The sequence below is a fragment of the Mesoplodon bidens genome, assembly GCF_964165515.1.
Source record: "Mesoplodon bidens genome assembly, contig: HAP1_SCAFFOLD_197, whole genome shotgun sequence".
NCBI lineage: Eukaryota > Metazoa > Chordata > Mammalia > Artiodactyla > Ziphiidae > Mesoplodon > Mesoplodon bidens.
Window position 1 is genome coordinate 333,733 of NW_027672364.1, and position 16,922 is coordinate 350,654.

The 16,922-nt window shown below is 35.6% G+C and overlaps 1 protein-coding gene across 1 annotated transcript in view; it reads right to left on the reverse strand.

The window, feature by feature from the left end:
- Positions 1-544, reverse strand: part of LOC308610325 (uncharacterized protein) — a gene marked incomplete at its 5' end in the record, with an annotated part of 41,880 nt that extends 41,336 nt beyond the window's left edge. The window contains one exon of the mRNA XM_081259502.1: positions 504-544. Within this exon, the coding sequence (XP_081115628.1) occupies positions 504-544 (41 nt within the window). The remainder of the gene's footprint in view (positions 1-503) is intronic.
- Between the last annotated feature and the right edge of the window lie 16,378 nt (positions 545-16,922).

Below are 16,922 nucleotides of genomic sequence, written 5' to 3' on the forward strand. Positions count from 1 at the left end.
GAAAATTAGGAACTTTCGATTTCTACTGAGAGAAATAAGGAACCCCTGGAAAAATCATAAAGAGGTAGATTTCAACTAAAAACGATTGGACTATCATTGCCTCAATCTGCAACAGAGGACTTGTTAAACAGCCTAAGGGAATTTACAAATATGTACGTATTTGCTAAACGGGTAGTGGTTGAGATATGTTTATTGACTAGCAAATTTGTACAGATACTTGGCCTTTGGACAAGTCTAGAGAACTCAAGGTGTAACATTTTCCCAAGTGGGGGTTTTAGCCCAGGTGTTTATTCCTTCGGTGCCACCATGATATGAAGGAATCTGTCATCGTACTAGAGGAAAAGGTACTAAATGTAGAACTGAATACCGATGAACTTATGGGATATAGGACTGAATATGGCTGCAACAGTACAGCTCAGGACTGTCTGGGGTCTATTTGCCAATTCATTTTTCTATGAGTGATAGAATTTGGTCTAAGCCTTGCTTTCACTGTAACATCTCACCTGGTTGTGCGATTTTGAGAGAGGATAAGTACAGCGCTCATGTTGCTCTAATCATTGGAAGCCTCTAGCCTCCAGAGTGGCAGTGTGAAGAAACTGTCAGAAGGCTGATTTCAACTCAGACACCTCTGTCCTTGATCTGACCTAATACCACCTAGCTATCCAGTCTTTTGTTCCTTAGGAGGATATGAGTCAGACAAGAATACACTGTGCGCCTCAAGCTCAAGGGGGGGCCATGGTAAGCTATCTGAGTGGTCTTCTTAAACTTGTTATTTTTTCACATTATATGAAGAGGGAAGTACCTTCCACTTTGTTTCCTTGAGGACTGCGATTGGGACTCACAGCACTTCAAGAACTCTCCCTTAAAATCTTCTCTTAATCTCTAAATCCTGACACTTTTGTTGTCTCTATGTAGTTGAGAAGCTTTAGATTTAAAAAAAAAAAAAGTTTGCTCTTTACTCCATTTCAAATAGTCGAATCACAATTCAACTTGGGATGTGGGAACAACTGGCATTTATTGTGCTACAGTCTCAGTCTGAGAAGGAAATAGTTCGATTTTGTTATCCTACTATGCATAATAAAATGTAACTTCTAGAAAAATATTTTCAGGTAAGTTTTTTTATTTTTTATTTTTTTATTTTTTTGCGGTACGCGGGCCTCTCACTGCTGTGGCCTCTCCCGTTGCGGAGCACAGGCTCCAGACGCGCAGGCTCAGCGGCCATGGCTCACGGGACCAGCCGCTCTGCGGCATGTGGGATCTTCCCGGACTGGGGCACGAACCCGTGTCCCCTGCATCGGCAGGTGGACTCCCAACCACTGCGCCACCAGGGAAGCCCTCAGGTAAGCTTTTTTTGATATTTCATCACATAATCTGTAGTGAACCAATAATTTTCAGGCTACCACTGGGCTATTTGCTACAGTAAAACAGTGATTTAATCTAGTAAACCAATTGATTATGCAAAAGTATAACTTAAAAATTATCTTACTTATACAAATATAAATGTAACTAAAAATTATTTCATTGTTGGGGGGGGCAGAGAGATAGTAGAGCTGGTTCAAAGAACATTTTAAGGCATTTATAAATAGTGGAATAAGAAATAATAAAAATAATACCATGAAAGACATGACACTAATTAAAATTCTCTGGGGCAATAAAATCATAAATTTGGGTTTATGTTGTTTTTTTTTCTTTTCTTTTTTGCTGGTGAGAAACCTGTAAACTAAGACGTGGCTTTACAGTGGTGTCTGGGCACTAATCAAATAGTAAAGAGCTAAATCTAACTCAAGTACATTTTCCTGGAGAATTACATAATCTTTGGGTGATTCTTTTAAGCAATGCCCCTGCATGACATTGAAAGGACATACCACATTCCCTTTGTCTTATTTGCAAATTGTGGATAATTTTTCCTAATAAAGGACAATATATGCCTCCTGATGTGATTATGTAAGCACTTTAACTGTTTTAGATAATTAAATGAGAAAATAATGATGGCCACTATGTATAACATGGTATAAAATAGATATTTCATATTCCTCAATTTCTTTGGATCTCACTAACAACAATAAATTTGGAATAACTGGTTTTTAAGGTCATATCTGACACCAAGAGCCATTCGTTTATTTTTCTAACTGCTTGAACTGTTAGCAACTTTCAACACTGTGGCCTTTCTTTTCAAACAATCTCTTCTTGGTTTCACTGACAGCTCTTCATCCTGCTTTCTATCCTAAGTATCTGGTTATGTTCATCTTTGTACTCTTCTCAGCACTATTTATAGTGTTTTCTCATATTCTTCTTTGCTGGGGATCTACCTCTTCTTCGCTAAAATCCTACCTCTTCTCCTGAGCTGTTACATGTCGGAGCAATTAAGACCTGGTCTGAGACCCCATTTTTTTTTCACTCTGCATTCTCTGTCCTGGTAATCTAATCCACGTTTACTGCTGTAAATGTCATCTCTAGAAAAATAGGCTCCAAATTAGTAGCTCTAGTGAGAACCAGACATCACCAAAAGTTGCTTAATCAGTATCTACATATGGATAAATAAAAGCCAACTCGAAGTCAGCCAGTCCTAAACCAAACTCATCTCTCTCTTTTGCTGTTTTTTTTCTTCACTATTTTCATTTTAATGAACAACCCCATAGTAAATCCAGTTGAATAAGACAGTAACATAGGCATTGTCCTTAATGCTTGTCCTTAATCCTCTCTTCTGTATATAATTCACATTGGGATCTTTCAAGTTTACTCTCTAAATCTGTCTCAAAGGCATTCATATTTTTCAACATCAGTACCACTTTCACTCTAAGCCAAAAACCACCATTTCTTGCTTAGACTAATACTGATTCTATCTAAATAGTTTCACTAACGTGTACCTTTTGCTCTCCACCCAGTTCTCCACACTACAAAAAGAATAGCCATTTTAGAAATCACATATGTTCAGGTTATCCTTTAAAACCCTACAGTGGATTCCTATTTCTCTTAGGAGGAAGGGAAAAAGAAATCCTTCATTTGCCACACAAGTCTTGCACGATCTTTCACCCAGCTGTGTGAGCGGGTGTAGTGTAGTTGTTATAGACAAGAGTTGTGGAGCTACACTGCCTGGGTTCAAACCTAAACACCTTCACACTTTAACCGGCTGAACTATACAAGATGTTTCCCTCTCTGAGCCTCAGTTCTCAGAGAAGTTATTACTTGTACCTACTTCATATAATCATTTAAAAACTCGAATAAGCTAACACAGTTCAAGTACTTTGAGCAGTGGCTTTCACTCAATTAGACATGAATTTACCATAGTATTAGTATTACTTTTCTTTCTCATTTCATGATTATCTCACACTCAATCTCTGTAGTTTTTTAATTTGCTTTAGTGCTGAAAACCCATGCTCAGTGCCCCCTCTCCCTTTCATTTGTACCTGCTACCTCCTCTACTTGGAATGTTCTTTCCCCCCCCCTTACCTCTGGGGGCCTTGACATTTATGGTGATTCCCCTTAACCCTGGCCCCGCTTCTCCAAGTCGTACCTTCATTACATTATCTTCTTTGAACCAAGTGAGTTGAATTTTCTTTCCTGCCAGAAGCCTGACTGATGCAGAAGCTCTGCCCGTTGTAGACACTTAGGATTTACGCTGGTGGAGACTCATCTTCACACACATGCATCTAAGATCCTTATGGCACAGGGAGAGGGTATAAATATTAATTCACTAGGTCTTACATCTCCTTCCTGCAATTGACTTCTGCTCATGTTTAACTGGTCAAGCTATATCATATTTCCACATCACTCTTCAAATGGAGCAGAAAAGTACAGTGTTACCATTTTCTTGGAGAAGAAGGGGAACTAGAACACATATTACCCTGTTATGACTACAAAGCAAAGCATAAGTAAGGGCATTAGAATGTGAAAGTACATAGACTGTTGGAGGTTGTTGATCTAGTGTGAGATGAGCTTGACACATATTCTAGGATTCGATGGAAACACCTGTGAGGTCAGCTCAGTGAGGACTCTACGTGTCATGCAAAATTTGTGTGGTGTCCTTTTCTTAGAATTGAAAAGGAGACATAGGAAAAGAAATCTGGGAAGGAGAAGACAGGAGCATATCTATATTTTGGAATATCATAATTTAATCATTCTATCCTGCTCGTAGCTTCTTTAACTAAGGGAGATTATATAAACTGTTTTCAGATAAATTTGAAATATCCTGAGCTCATTATTTCAGCATCTGGAATGTAGAGTCAACCAAGATAACAAATTGTATGATTTCTCTATTAGGCAGAGGCTTCTACAGCATGAATCAAGGAAATTAGAAGGATCAAGTTACTAGTTTATTAAATTAGCACTGACATTATCACAGTCTCAGAGGAAAAAATATAACAAGATTGTTTGCAATAGAAAACGTTTTGTAAAATAGCCCTTAATCAGAATAGTCATTTGGAAATATTCTAGCAAAAACGTATATGTAAAGCAGCACTGCACCTCAGACTTGAAATTTTCCAAATAATTAATAGCAAGTAAAAATTTTATATAAATCCATGGAAATAAAATTGGAGTGGCCAAAACATTACTGAAGAATTCTGAGATAAGGACAGTAAATTCATGAAGCACAAATAAAATGACATAAATACCTCTATGTTCTGAATGTAATTTAATTATTGACTCTCACATACATAGCTAGAGTATCATCAATCACCATAGATAATATTTTTTTCTGAGCCATCAAAGCTAATTATAGTCAGAAATCTCACTCACTGAGACTAAACATTACACTACATTAAAAATCAATCTATTATGTGATGTCAGGAAGTTCTGTTGAGTGTAGTGATTTTTTATGAGCCTCAAAATTCTATGTTAATTACCTGAATATTTTACATAGATGTCTCAAATAGTCCTTGTAAGTAATAAAAACAGTGGTGATTTGTATTTCACCATTGCTAAGATAATTTTCAAATTAGAATATTGACAGAGGGGAATAAACCGAAATACAATAGGAAAATGCAAGAAAAAGGCAGAAGTAGAACTAAATGAACCACCTTTTCACTGAGGGCTTCTTCACTTTTCCCTAAAATATGTCCCACTGATTCTAAGGTTGTGTCTACACTATGCTAAAAGATATTTTAAGTTTCCAATAATTGAGTCTTCCCAAGTACTTGTATGAATCAATTCAAATCTGATACTTCATGTTCAAAGAATTTTAGAGACAAAAATTCTTAGGAGATTGGAGATTATGTAATTCATTATAAACACGGAAGCTGGAAAATAGGGTAAGTAGAAAGGTTTCACCATGAGTGGCATAGTTAGACTCCGTGTTTCCCAACTAGTTAAGAGAAATATTTTTACCAAATCACAAATAAACAGTGAATGCTTACAATTATATTTATAACTAAAATAATTTCTCTCCACTTAAAACAGTAGTGTATCTATTCAACTAATGATATTGCAGCAACTGGACATTCTCATGCAAGAAAATGAATATAGACACAAAACTTACACCCTTAACGAAACAACCCAAAGTAGATCATAGACCTAAATATGAAATGCAAAACCATTAAACTTCTAGAATACGAATAGGAGAAAACCAAGATGACCTTGGTTATGGCGATGGCTTTTTAGATACAGCACCAAAGGCACAATCCATGGACTTCATTAAAATTAAAAATTTTGCAAAATTGTTGTTTCTGACAACACTAAACATATTCTTACCATTAAATCCTGCAATTGCACTGCTTGGTATTTATCCAAAAGAGATGAAAATGTATGTCCACACAAAAACCTGCACACAGATGTTTATAGTAACTTTATTCATAATAGCTAAAATTTGAAAGCAGCCAAGATGTCCTTCAGTAGGTGACTAGATAAATAAACTGTGGTATATCTAAACAATGGAATATTGTTCAGCACTAAAGGGAAATAAGCTATCAAGCCATAAAAAGACATGCATTTTAAGACATTTAAAAAAATTAAAATAACTACTGGGTATACAGAAAAATACCTAAAATGAAAAAGGGTCTTTTATTTTCATACAGTAATAATGAAGTAAGAATTTTAGTTTAAGATCAGTTATACATTTAAAAGCCTTTACATTTTCCAAAAGAAATTAATGTATTACTATTGAACATTTTGTTAAAAATGCCACAGACAAGACTATGAGACTCTCTAAGTATTACTTCTATCATCTTACTAAAATCAGTAAAAATAAGTTTGCGTTAACACATTCCAGCTTCCTCTCTCTAGAAATAGAATGAGAAAAAAAGCAATAATAATAAGAGACAGTAGCTTCAAATCTTTTTAAAAAGTTATTCCCAACTGCACATCCATTATCAGTCATAGAAAATGTAGGGCTGCGGTAGAAGTCATGGTTTCCAGCACTCTGAAAAGCACATTATTTTAAAGATGGATCAATATAAAAGAAGAAAAATACTCAAATCATCTGAAGATGATGTAGTATTAAAAAGCTTTGGGGGAAAATGAGGCTGCAATTTGAACAAAATTATCTACTTACAAAGAAAGGAGGACATGAGTTATTGTCTAAGAGTTACCATAAAGACACTAAAAAGAAAAGAAATACACACACACACACACACACACACACACATAATCCTTATATAACTAGTAACTTAAAATTAACAAATAATATGTCTTCGACTTACTTGTGATGAATAAACCTCACTTGAATTAACAGAGGAAAGCATTTAAACATAAGAAACAGAAAAAGAGTTTCAACAGTTTTAAAATATACCTAGTTTATGTTGTAAAGAAACGCTATTGACAACAAAATGCTCCTAAAAGGAACTTTGGTAATAGAGTCCAGTTGAAAACCACTGTCTATTTACAAGGTAGACTTGGGGTGCTGCACTGAACAGTGTGCCCCCAAACTTCATGTCTGTGCAGGATCTGTGAATGTGACCTTGTTTGCAAGGGTCTTTGCAGATGTGATTAGTTAAGATGAGGTCATACTGAATTAGCATGGGCCCTAAGTCTAATGGCTGGTGTCTTTATAAGAAGAGGGAAATTTGAACACAGAGATACAGACACAAACAGAGGCAAATAGGCCGTGTGATGTCAGAGGCAGTGACTGGAGTGATACAGATAGAAATGCCAAGAATTGTCAGCAACAACCAGAAGCTGGGAGAGAGGCGTAGAACAGATTGTCCCTAGAGCCTTCGGAAGAAGCATGGCTCTGCTGACACCTTGATTTCGGACTTCTAGGCTCCAGACCATGAGGGAATACAATTTCTGTCATTTGTGGCATTTTTTTACAGCCACCTTAGAAATTAATATACTTGGTAAAAATTCAACCCAACAGTCATTTTTATTTTGATATATATCACGAAACTAAACCCTAACTAATGCGTTTCCCATTTTGCCTCCATCTCTGATTTTTTTTAAGCTAGCAAGTATTTGTTTCTTGCTTATACCTTCAAAATAAAAGTTATGATTTTGATGACATGATAGCTAAAATCTTTACTCATTATTCTGGTCCATATACATTTATTCATGACATCAAAATTCATTTATTGAGCATCTAATATATATTTTATTCTAAATCTCATCTTTGATTTCTCTAGTAGTCCAAACCTTCTCATTTGTGATAGAGTTTCAAAAATCACTTGGCTAGGGCCTCCCTGGTGGCGCAGTGGTTGAGAGTCCGCCTGCCGATGCAGGGGATACGGGTTCGTGCCCCGGTCTGGGAGGATCCCATATGCCGCGGAGCGGCTGGGCCCGTGAGCCATGGCCGCTGAGCCTGCGCATCCGGAGCCTGTGCCCCGCAACGGGAGAGGCCACAACAGTGAGAGGCCCGCGTACCGCAAAAAAAAAAAAAAAAAAAATCACTTGGCTAAATGGATAATTTATTGAGTGTCCAAAGTATTTTCTTGAGTTAATAATTTTCAAAAATTGTATTACTCCACTTCAGAAGAGAATGACAGGGCTTTTCAAGAAATTATCATTTATTATATAGAAAAGATTCCAAGTATTCTTCTGGATCACCTGCCGGTTCAGTTTCTAGTTGCAAAAAGGCACCACATGACATACTTAGCCACAGTCTTGGATGATTGCTGTTGGCATCAGGAAATTTCTGCTCACTAGGACCTATGGACCTGTGATTATTGCTACTACTTATCAACACCATCCTCTTAGAAAATTATCACCTTAGAAATATTTCGACTATCATGAATACTACTGTACAAGTACTAATTCTGCGAGTATTGATTGCTGTAAAAATGTAGCAAATGATCTGGAAATGATCTACCAGTCACAATCTGGACAATCACAAATCTAATTACAGAGTGCAACATTGAAAATATACTAGAGGAAAGGTATGGAACCCTGCAGAACACATTACTAACGTGTATAACTTTGTTGTAGGAGATGGGGATGCTATTTGTATTTTACATATATATATATATATATATATATATAGTCTATATTTTCAGACTTATTACAATGAACATGTGGTTCTTTTGCCATTTAAAACATAGATTTAAGAAATTGGAAAAGTTCTTTTTCAAAGAGAAGTTGTTCTTTTTAATCCTATGATTGCAGGCAAGTTTTCTATATTAAAGTCTTGAGAATTGCTTTTCTTCAGGAAATCTGTCTTTGCCTTCAACTGATGGGATGAATCCCACCCAGGCTATGGAGGATAAACTGCTTTACTCAAAGTCTCCTGATTTAGATGTTAAACACATCTTTAAGTAGACACTCACAGCAAGATCTAGATTATTGTTTGACTAAACAGTTGAGCACTATATCCTAGAAGGCTGACATATACAATTAACTGTCATGTTGAATTTCTAATCAGGAGAGTGGCAAGATGAGTCCTGTGTTTCAGAAGATATCTTTGGAGAATGGAAGGACATCGGAAAGAGAGCACGGATGAAGGTGGACATGTCACTAGGAGGAGGATGAATGAATAAAGATCAGAGATGATAGAGATAAACTGGGTTGTTCTTGTTTTGGTGGAGAGGACTATGTGGATGGTTTGAAGGATGAAAAGCAGTAAGATTAACAAGGGTTGGTAAATGATTGTATATTGGATGTAGGGGAAAAAAGGAAGACATAAAACTCTACCATCCTCCCATAATTAATTGGATTTTAAAATAGAAGCTTTACCATTCTTTCATTTTAAAGCAAAGACAACCTATTGCTAATTCCCACTTATAATTATCTCCCAGAACTCTTAATCTGCAGTATTCATCCTCTTCTGAATAACATTCTTCTGAAGACTATTTTAGTTAATTTATTTCTCTTGGTTGTTATTTTTTTTATAACCAGGCTTCAGTTACTTGTGAGGTAAAATTTAAAATTGGCAGTGAGTTCCAGACGAGTTATACAGGGCTTTGTAGCTCTGAAAGCCTTTCACATATATAAAACAGTAAAATATTCCTTTGTTACGAGGATATGACCCAGTTAAGTTTTACAAGTGATGCTTAGTGTAAGAAAAGTATAATACTCCAACATATTCCAAACAGGACAGGTAACTTTGGTAACATAGACAATGTAATAACTTGACAAGAAATAAGGGAAAAGTGATGAAAAGGACAGCTCGCTTTTTGTAAATACTTTCTTTTTCTCTAAAGAAAAATTAAAATAATACTTCTGACATGTCATTTTCTTGTTCTTATTACCAATCTCTTTAATAATTACTAAAAGAGAATTTTCATTCCCTGTCAGGCAAAATATAATTTAGCATCAGAATGATTCCACCTCCTCAGCATCATTAGGCTACTTGATAGAGGATGTGATTAATGCCTGTGTAGAATCATTAACTGCAGGAGGCCTATTCCAAACAGTAGGAACAGAATCCTGTTCACTCGTAGATAGAACTGTGATAATGTGCTTTTCATCTAGGAGTGGTGTGTGGATACTTAGAAATATGATTTCACTTGATCTAGAATAATATGGGATAACTCTCTGAGTTCAAAATGCTATTAGGTCAGCTAATACTGCAACCTGTAGTCACCTTATAGGAAATATATATTTGTCAATAATATTACTTATTAAAACAATTATGATGAATGAAGCAAAAATTTAAAAAATATATATATAAAGCTAACTTCTTGAATGTAACTATGGTTAGGGTAAAGAAGTGTTTTCACAATTTATTCATGTTTCCAGACCAGAGAATTATAGTTTTGTTTTAAAAACTGTAACCATGCTAAAATTGTAGGAATAATACATCTTACATCTATTTAATATTAAACGGAGGTAAAGATATCTCTAAGAAGGTTAAAAATGAAGATTTAACCTATTCATAAAGACATATCAGGAGGTGAACAATTCAGTTCAGATAGTCGGTTCTTTTCTTTTACAAATATTCTAAGAATTGACATGAAACTTCTTTAGACATCTAAATAATTTATTTAAGAACATTTCCTATTTGGTGTTCAGTATGGCGAAAAGACTGCAATTTTAAAACTGTAAGGTAAATGAACCCTGTGAATTGAATCCTGATAAACTAGTGTGGTTCTTCATCATACACTCCTAAATAGGAAAGCACAATATTTAAGGCTTAGGATTATTACTCAGGTTTAAATAAGCAATTACTGTCCACTCGGTTAGTCAAAGTCATTTAAAATCAAATAACACAATGGCAAATAGGAGTCTGTTGTAGGCAAAAATTGTTTTATCGTACAAAAACATTTGACATATATATTTAATATTACAGTGAGCTTGTGGAATGGCTGTTTTAATTCCCATTTTATGACGGAGTAAAATTTGACAGGTAAGGCATCCCAATTAATATTACACAGCTCAGTGTGAAGACAAAGAAAACCTAAATCCAGGGTATTTTTTTCCAAATTTCATTTACTTCATATTAAGAAGAAATTTCAGTAAGGTTGACTTTACATCAACAAATACTCGAGGCATTTTTAGACCAAATTGTACTTGCAGGAGAAGAGATAGGACAGAGTCAGTGGCTTCCAACAGGGGAGACAGAGAGTTCAGTGAAAAATAAAATGTAAAAGTTACCATTAACAGGGAAAAAAGAAAAAAATGTGAGAACTAGCTATAGAAATACTCTGATTGCTTGTGACTTTCGAAGTTAGACTTTAATTCAATAATTACAGGCTCATTTGAACAATTCTAATATTTAATATCCTATTTTAAATAAAATTTGTGATATTAAATAACTCCATTCTTTGATAAGCATCTGAAATTACTCTATAGGGACTGATTTGCTAATATGGATGTTAGTATCATCAGAGTTTGATATATTTTGCGTTTCACCATCTTGTCCTTTCTGTTTTCCAGAATTTCCACTCTTCACCAGAATGGCTATGGTTACTGAAAAGTATTTTCAGGCAATTTATAAAAATCTTGTGAAGAGTTTTTAGGTGTTATATTTGGAGAAATGATTTTCACATAGTCATAATGGTAGTAAAATCCCTGTTCATTGAACTGGTTCTACAGAAATTCTTTGATATTACTTTTCTAAAACTGTCACACTTTGGGGAGAAAATTGGGGAGTTGCTGTTACATCTGATTATTTGGAGACTAGATGTTGCTGTTAATACTGTGTTGCCAGAGTGAAATATCTATTCTCTCTCTCCATAATTAGCTTTAAAAATGTTAGATATTTGGATATAATATCTAGGGCAGGGCATCTGATAACGTGAGCCTAAGTTCGGTGCAACTGTCTACCTCCAGGTGGGTGCTAAGAAATTAAGTATCTGAAATGTTTGTCTCTCAACAAGCCCTGGATAGTGGGACATTTTCATGCATCTAAGTAGTAGTTCCTGTGATGGGCGTCTACAAAATTATCAGTTTTCTCTTGCTACACAGGAATAATAAGGTTTTGTTCATTTAAATGCCCAATTAAAAATTATACAAAGTAAGACCAAACTCTGTTCCAAAACAAGAATTTGTGTTTTTTTTAATTAGAAGATAAATATGTTGATTATAGAAAGTTTGAGAAATGCAGAAAATTATTTTAAAATGCAGAAATAAAAGGTACCAGATATTCAGGTTGATGTAATCTAATCACATGGGCTCTTTAAAAGCAAGGAGTTTCCTTTGGCTGGTAACAGAAGGAGAAATCAAAGAGATTGGAAGTGTGAGAAAGTTTTGTCATGAGAGGATATTCCATTGTCAGCTTTTCAGATGCAAGAGGTAAGATGGGAAGGACCTGAGCGCTGGTCCTATGAGCAGAGAGGAACCCTCAGCCAACAGCCTGCAGCAGAATGAGGACCTCAGGCTGTAGGAAACGAACAGCAAGGAATTGGATTTTGTTAAAAACCCAACTGAATTTGGAATCAGATACCTGCCCCCAACCCACAGATCCTCCACATAAGATGCTGGCCTGGTTCACACCTTCATTGTGGCCTTTTGAATCCCATAGAAAAGAAAACAGTTAAGTCCACCTAGACTTCTGACCTGTGGAGCATCAGATATTGAATAGGTGTTGTTATAAGCTGTTAAATTGGTGGTAATTTGTTATAGAGAAATAAATAGGAAATTAGCACAGGAGACTTCCTCTATTCAATGGTTCTCAAACTTTAACATCTCAGAATCACCTGTCTAACTTGTTAAAATACAGATTGCTGGGGCTTCCCTGGTGGCGCAGTGGTTGAGAGTACGTCTGCCGATGCAGGGGACACGGGTTCGTGCCCCGGTCTGGGAGGATCCCACATGCCGCTGAGCGGCTGGGCCTGTGAGCCATGGCTGCTGAGCCTGCGCGTCCGGAGCCTGTGCTCCGCAACAGGAGAGGCCACAGCAGTGTGAGACCTGCGTACCGCAAAAAACCAAACAAACAAACCAACAAAAAACAGATTGCTGGGTTCTGTATCCTGAGTCTCTAATTCCATAGGTTTGAGGCAGGACCTGAGAAATTCCCTTTCCATTAAGTTCCCAGTGATGTTGATGCTGCTTATCTGGGGACCACATTTCGAGAACTATTGCTTTACTATAATACTCTTTGCCTCAGTTCACACCTCTCGGAAACTCCTTCCTAAGGAAAGAAAAATAACTTACCTGGTTGCAGAAACTGGTAGAAGGAATTGACCTTTCTAAAGCCGTTCTCTGCTCTCAGTCCTGTGGCTCTGCCAGCCTGCAGACTGGGAACATTCTGGTCTGCTCATGACCTTGAAGTCGGCTGTTTGCCGTTGTGAGAAGTGGTCGGTGATTTCCCAGGACTGCCAGTGACTCCATGAGCAAGTCTAATTCTGAGAGAATGATGCGGAAGCCCGTTGGGACTCCTTATCTTCACCACATCCTCCAATCCTGTTTTTGAGTAATAACACTGATATTTAGTTTACTACTGTGTTTATCTCAGTGTGTTTGGGCTTCGGTAAGCCTATATGATATTATTTTTTGGCCCCATGAAATCTCAACAAACTATAGAATAACTGGAACTCATTTTAGCAGCCTGCAGCTCACTTCAGTTGCCAAGAACTACTCTTTCCCTAGTCAGAAGAGAGAGAACTTTTCGGCCAGTAGTCACTTTGGAAGACAAGCAACTTTGTGAGGCAAACTCGGTAAAGCTGTGGATTTTATCAGCTGCCTCTAAACAGGCCAAGCTAATTCACTGCTTTATACCACAACCAATCAATCACACTTATTCAAAGGTCAAACCAACCTTACATATTCATAGCAAAATTAAGGCCCTAGAATCTTCTATTGTAAATCTGATAACCATCTGAAGGAAAACTCATTATATGGGGTATAAAAGACCCAACATTTATTTCCCCAGCCTTTTGTCCAGCAACACCATCTTTCCTCCTAGAGAGATGGAAACAAAGTGAAACTTATATATACTGAATATTCACAATATATGGCTCTGATGTTTATTATCAGGACATTTATTTCTATTTCCATTTTACAATGAGGATCAGAAAGTGAAATAAGTTTCCTAACATCATACATCCTGAAGTGGGGTGACCTGGGGCTCAAACATATGGTATGTTTGATTCCAAAGCTCATGCTATTTCTACTCTGCCACTTTACCGATAAAGAATGCTGTTTTAAAGCAATGTAGGTTATTGTGGTGGGAAAAAATGGACTTCCTAGATATACTCCTCTAGCTGAGGCCAAGTTAAAAGAAAAAGGACAATTTTACATAAAATGCTTACCAGATGTTTTTGAAAAAACATATTTCAAATATTTTAATGATGCACGTTTATAAATCACACTGTAAGTCTCATATCCTCTGTCTTTAAATAGATTCCTATAGGAAAAATTACTAAGAATGATTTGTCATGTCATACATTATTTAATGACAGTCAGTTCATGTTATTTTTTTATTACAAAGACATTTAAAATGTGGAAATAAAAAACGATGGAAAAGGTAATATAAATCCACTATTAATATCATATGGGCAAAAATAATGATATTTATTGTAACCTAACACTTCCTAACTGTCAAGCTGATTTTCCAGTTCTTTTGGCTATTTCCATCATAGATTTCCTGTGTCACATTTGAGAAAATTAATATAATAGTATAATAGGATTCATAAAGTCTGTTTCTGGCTCCAGAAACACACTGCATACATTTTCTAGTTGTCTGACTCCAGGAAAGTAATCCATTTTATATTTCTTTGCTCAATATGAAGTGGAAAATAGTACTTGCCCACATGAAAAGTTTGTTGTGAGAATCAAATTTATTGATTGAATAGTATATCAGTCAGATGATTATTTAATTAAAAAAATTATTTGATGTCAACCATGGGCCAGGCATTGTGCTGGTCACAGGCGCTACAAAGAGAGATATGATCATCATTCTTAAGTGAGACACAAATACGCACAGATACACAAGTCTTACTTTGGGATATGCACAGACTATTATGAGAGTCAATAAAGACCATCTCGCCCAGCCTGAGGATGTTAAGTAAAGTTTTCTGGAGTAACTCTTGAATTAAATTTTGATTATTGAATAAAATTTAAGGAGGGAAAAATCCAAAGAAAAAACATAGCAAGATATATGGGAAACTTATAAGCATTTTACTGTTGTATCATGAAATGTGAGAAAGGAAACAGTGTTCAGTGTGGCACAAACAATAGGAATAACTTGAAATTATTCTTACAATACCTACCAAAGCTTTTAAAGTTACACTTTTAACCCAATATATTATCGTAGACAAAACTAGGAAATAATCAGAACTGTGGACAAAGATAGGTGCAAAGGTTTTTATATAAAAATTGTAATAAAATTTGGACAGATGCACTTAGAGTACAGGACACTAGTATTATGGTGATAATGAAATCTTTTCAAAGAATGTTTAGTGAATTGGAAAGTGCTCACAATCATTATATTATTATATCATATATACTATATATTATAATAACATTATATATTAATTATATTATTATAATGTTAATACTAAGACGTAGACATCAGATTATCTACATGTAAGAGGATGCCAATTTTTAATTTTATATATATATGCTTATTTATGGGTAGTGAAATTCTCATAAAGGGATGCATCTAAATGTTCACTGTTTTGCCTGGCAGAATAAATTTTTATGAGTAAGCAAAATACTAACATATGCTGGGCATCTATACAGATGTGTTTTACGTCTAGTACATGAGATTGCAGATATTTAAATTTTCTTCTGGTTTCCTGTCAAAACTTCTATATTTATAAGAAAATTTCAGAGTTAAAAATCAAGAATAAAAGTATCATTAAAGAAAAATTAGATTAATGGATATAACGTGAGTAAGACTGCCTGAATATAAGCTATGAGTACAAATAAGTAATAGCTGATTAGTTTGGGGGACTTAATTTAAGTCTAATGAGTTTAAAAACGTCTAGATTATTAGGTTAATACTATGGCAACACAAAAGTGATGCAAACGGGCTTCCCTGGTGGCGCAGTGGTTGAGAATCTGCTTGCTAATGCAGGGGACACGGGTTCGAGCCCTGGTCTGGGAGGATCCCACATGCCGCGGAGCAACTAGGCCCGTGAGCCACAACTACTGAGCCTGCGCATCTGGAACCTGTGCTCCGCAACAAGAGAGGCTGAGATAGTGAGAGGCCCATGCACCGCGATGAAGAGTGGCCCCCGTTTGCCACAACTAGAGAAAGCCCTCACACAGAAACGGAGACCCAACACAGCGAAAATAAATTAATTAATTAATAAACTCCTACGCCCAACATCTTTTGTAAAAAAAAAAAAAAAAAGTGATGTAAACTAGGAGTGCCTACCGTGTATTGTAGTAAACCCTTACTTAATGCAACCCTAAATATTTAGGCATTTCATATAAAAATAAGAAATTGCTATTCTAAACTTTGCACATATTAAAATACTAAATTTAGGGTAGAGATAAATGAGTGAAATAAAATTCTTTTCAGGCCATTACTCAAAGACACAGTGACTGGTCAAATCGCTCAAAGCATGTTTATTCAATGAAAAAATGAATGAATAAATGAATGAATGATTGACTTGGGGAACATAGTCTTTTGCTAACGATTACAGTGGTATAATAATTTAGGACTTGATTTAAAAGTTATTTGCGTTTACCAATTATTGTCTTCTCGTAACTAGTTGATATCCATGATCAATCAGCTTGGCTAAATTTAGCTCATGGCAAGCATAAAATCATTTGTAGTTATCAATATCAAGTCCATTCCAGTTTTATCTATTAGCATCAAAGCCATAATACCCATCACAAACAAAACAAAACAAAACAAAAACAAATAGAAAATTTGAGATGGAAAGAAAAAGCAAAAACAAAAAAAATCAAAACTGAAGTAAAAAAAGAAATACTAAACTAATGTAACACTGTTATCCAATTAGCTGACTCTATATTTTAATACTTACAGCATATAGCATCAATTATAGAAAATATATAAGGTATAGGACACTAGCTGATAGTTAAAGTTTAGTGTTTTAAACAGTAAGGGAAATTGCTGTAATGGTGTAAAGTTTGTGCACTAGTGGACTAAATAAAAAATTATTCAGGAACAGCCAAGCTTAGGACCTTATTGAATTGAACAGATC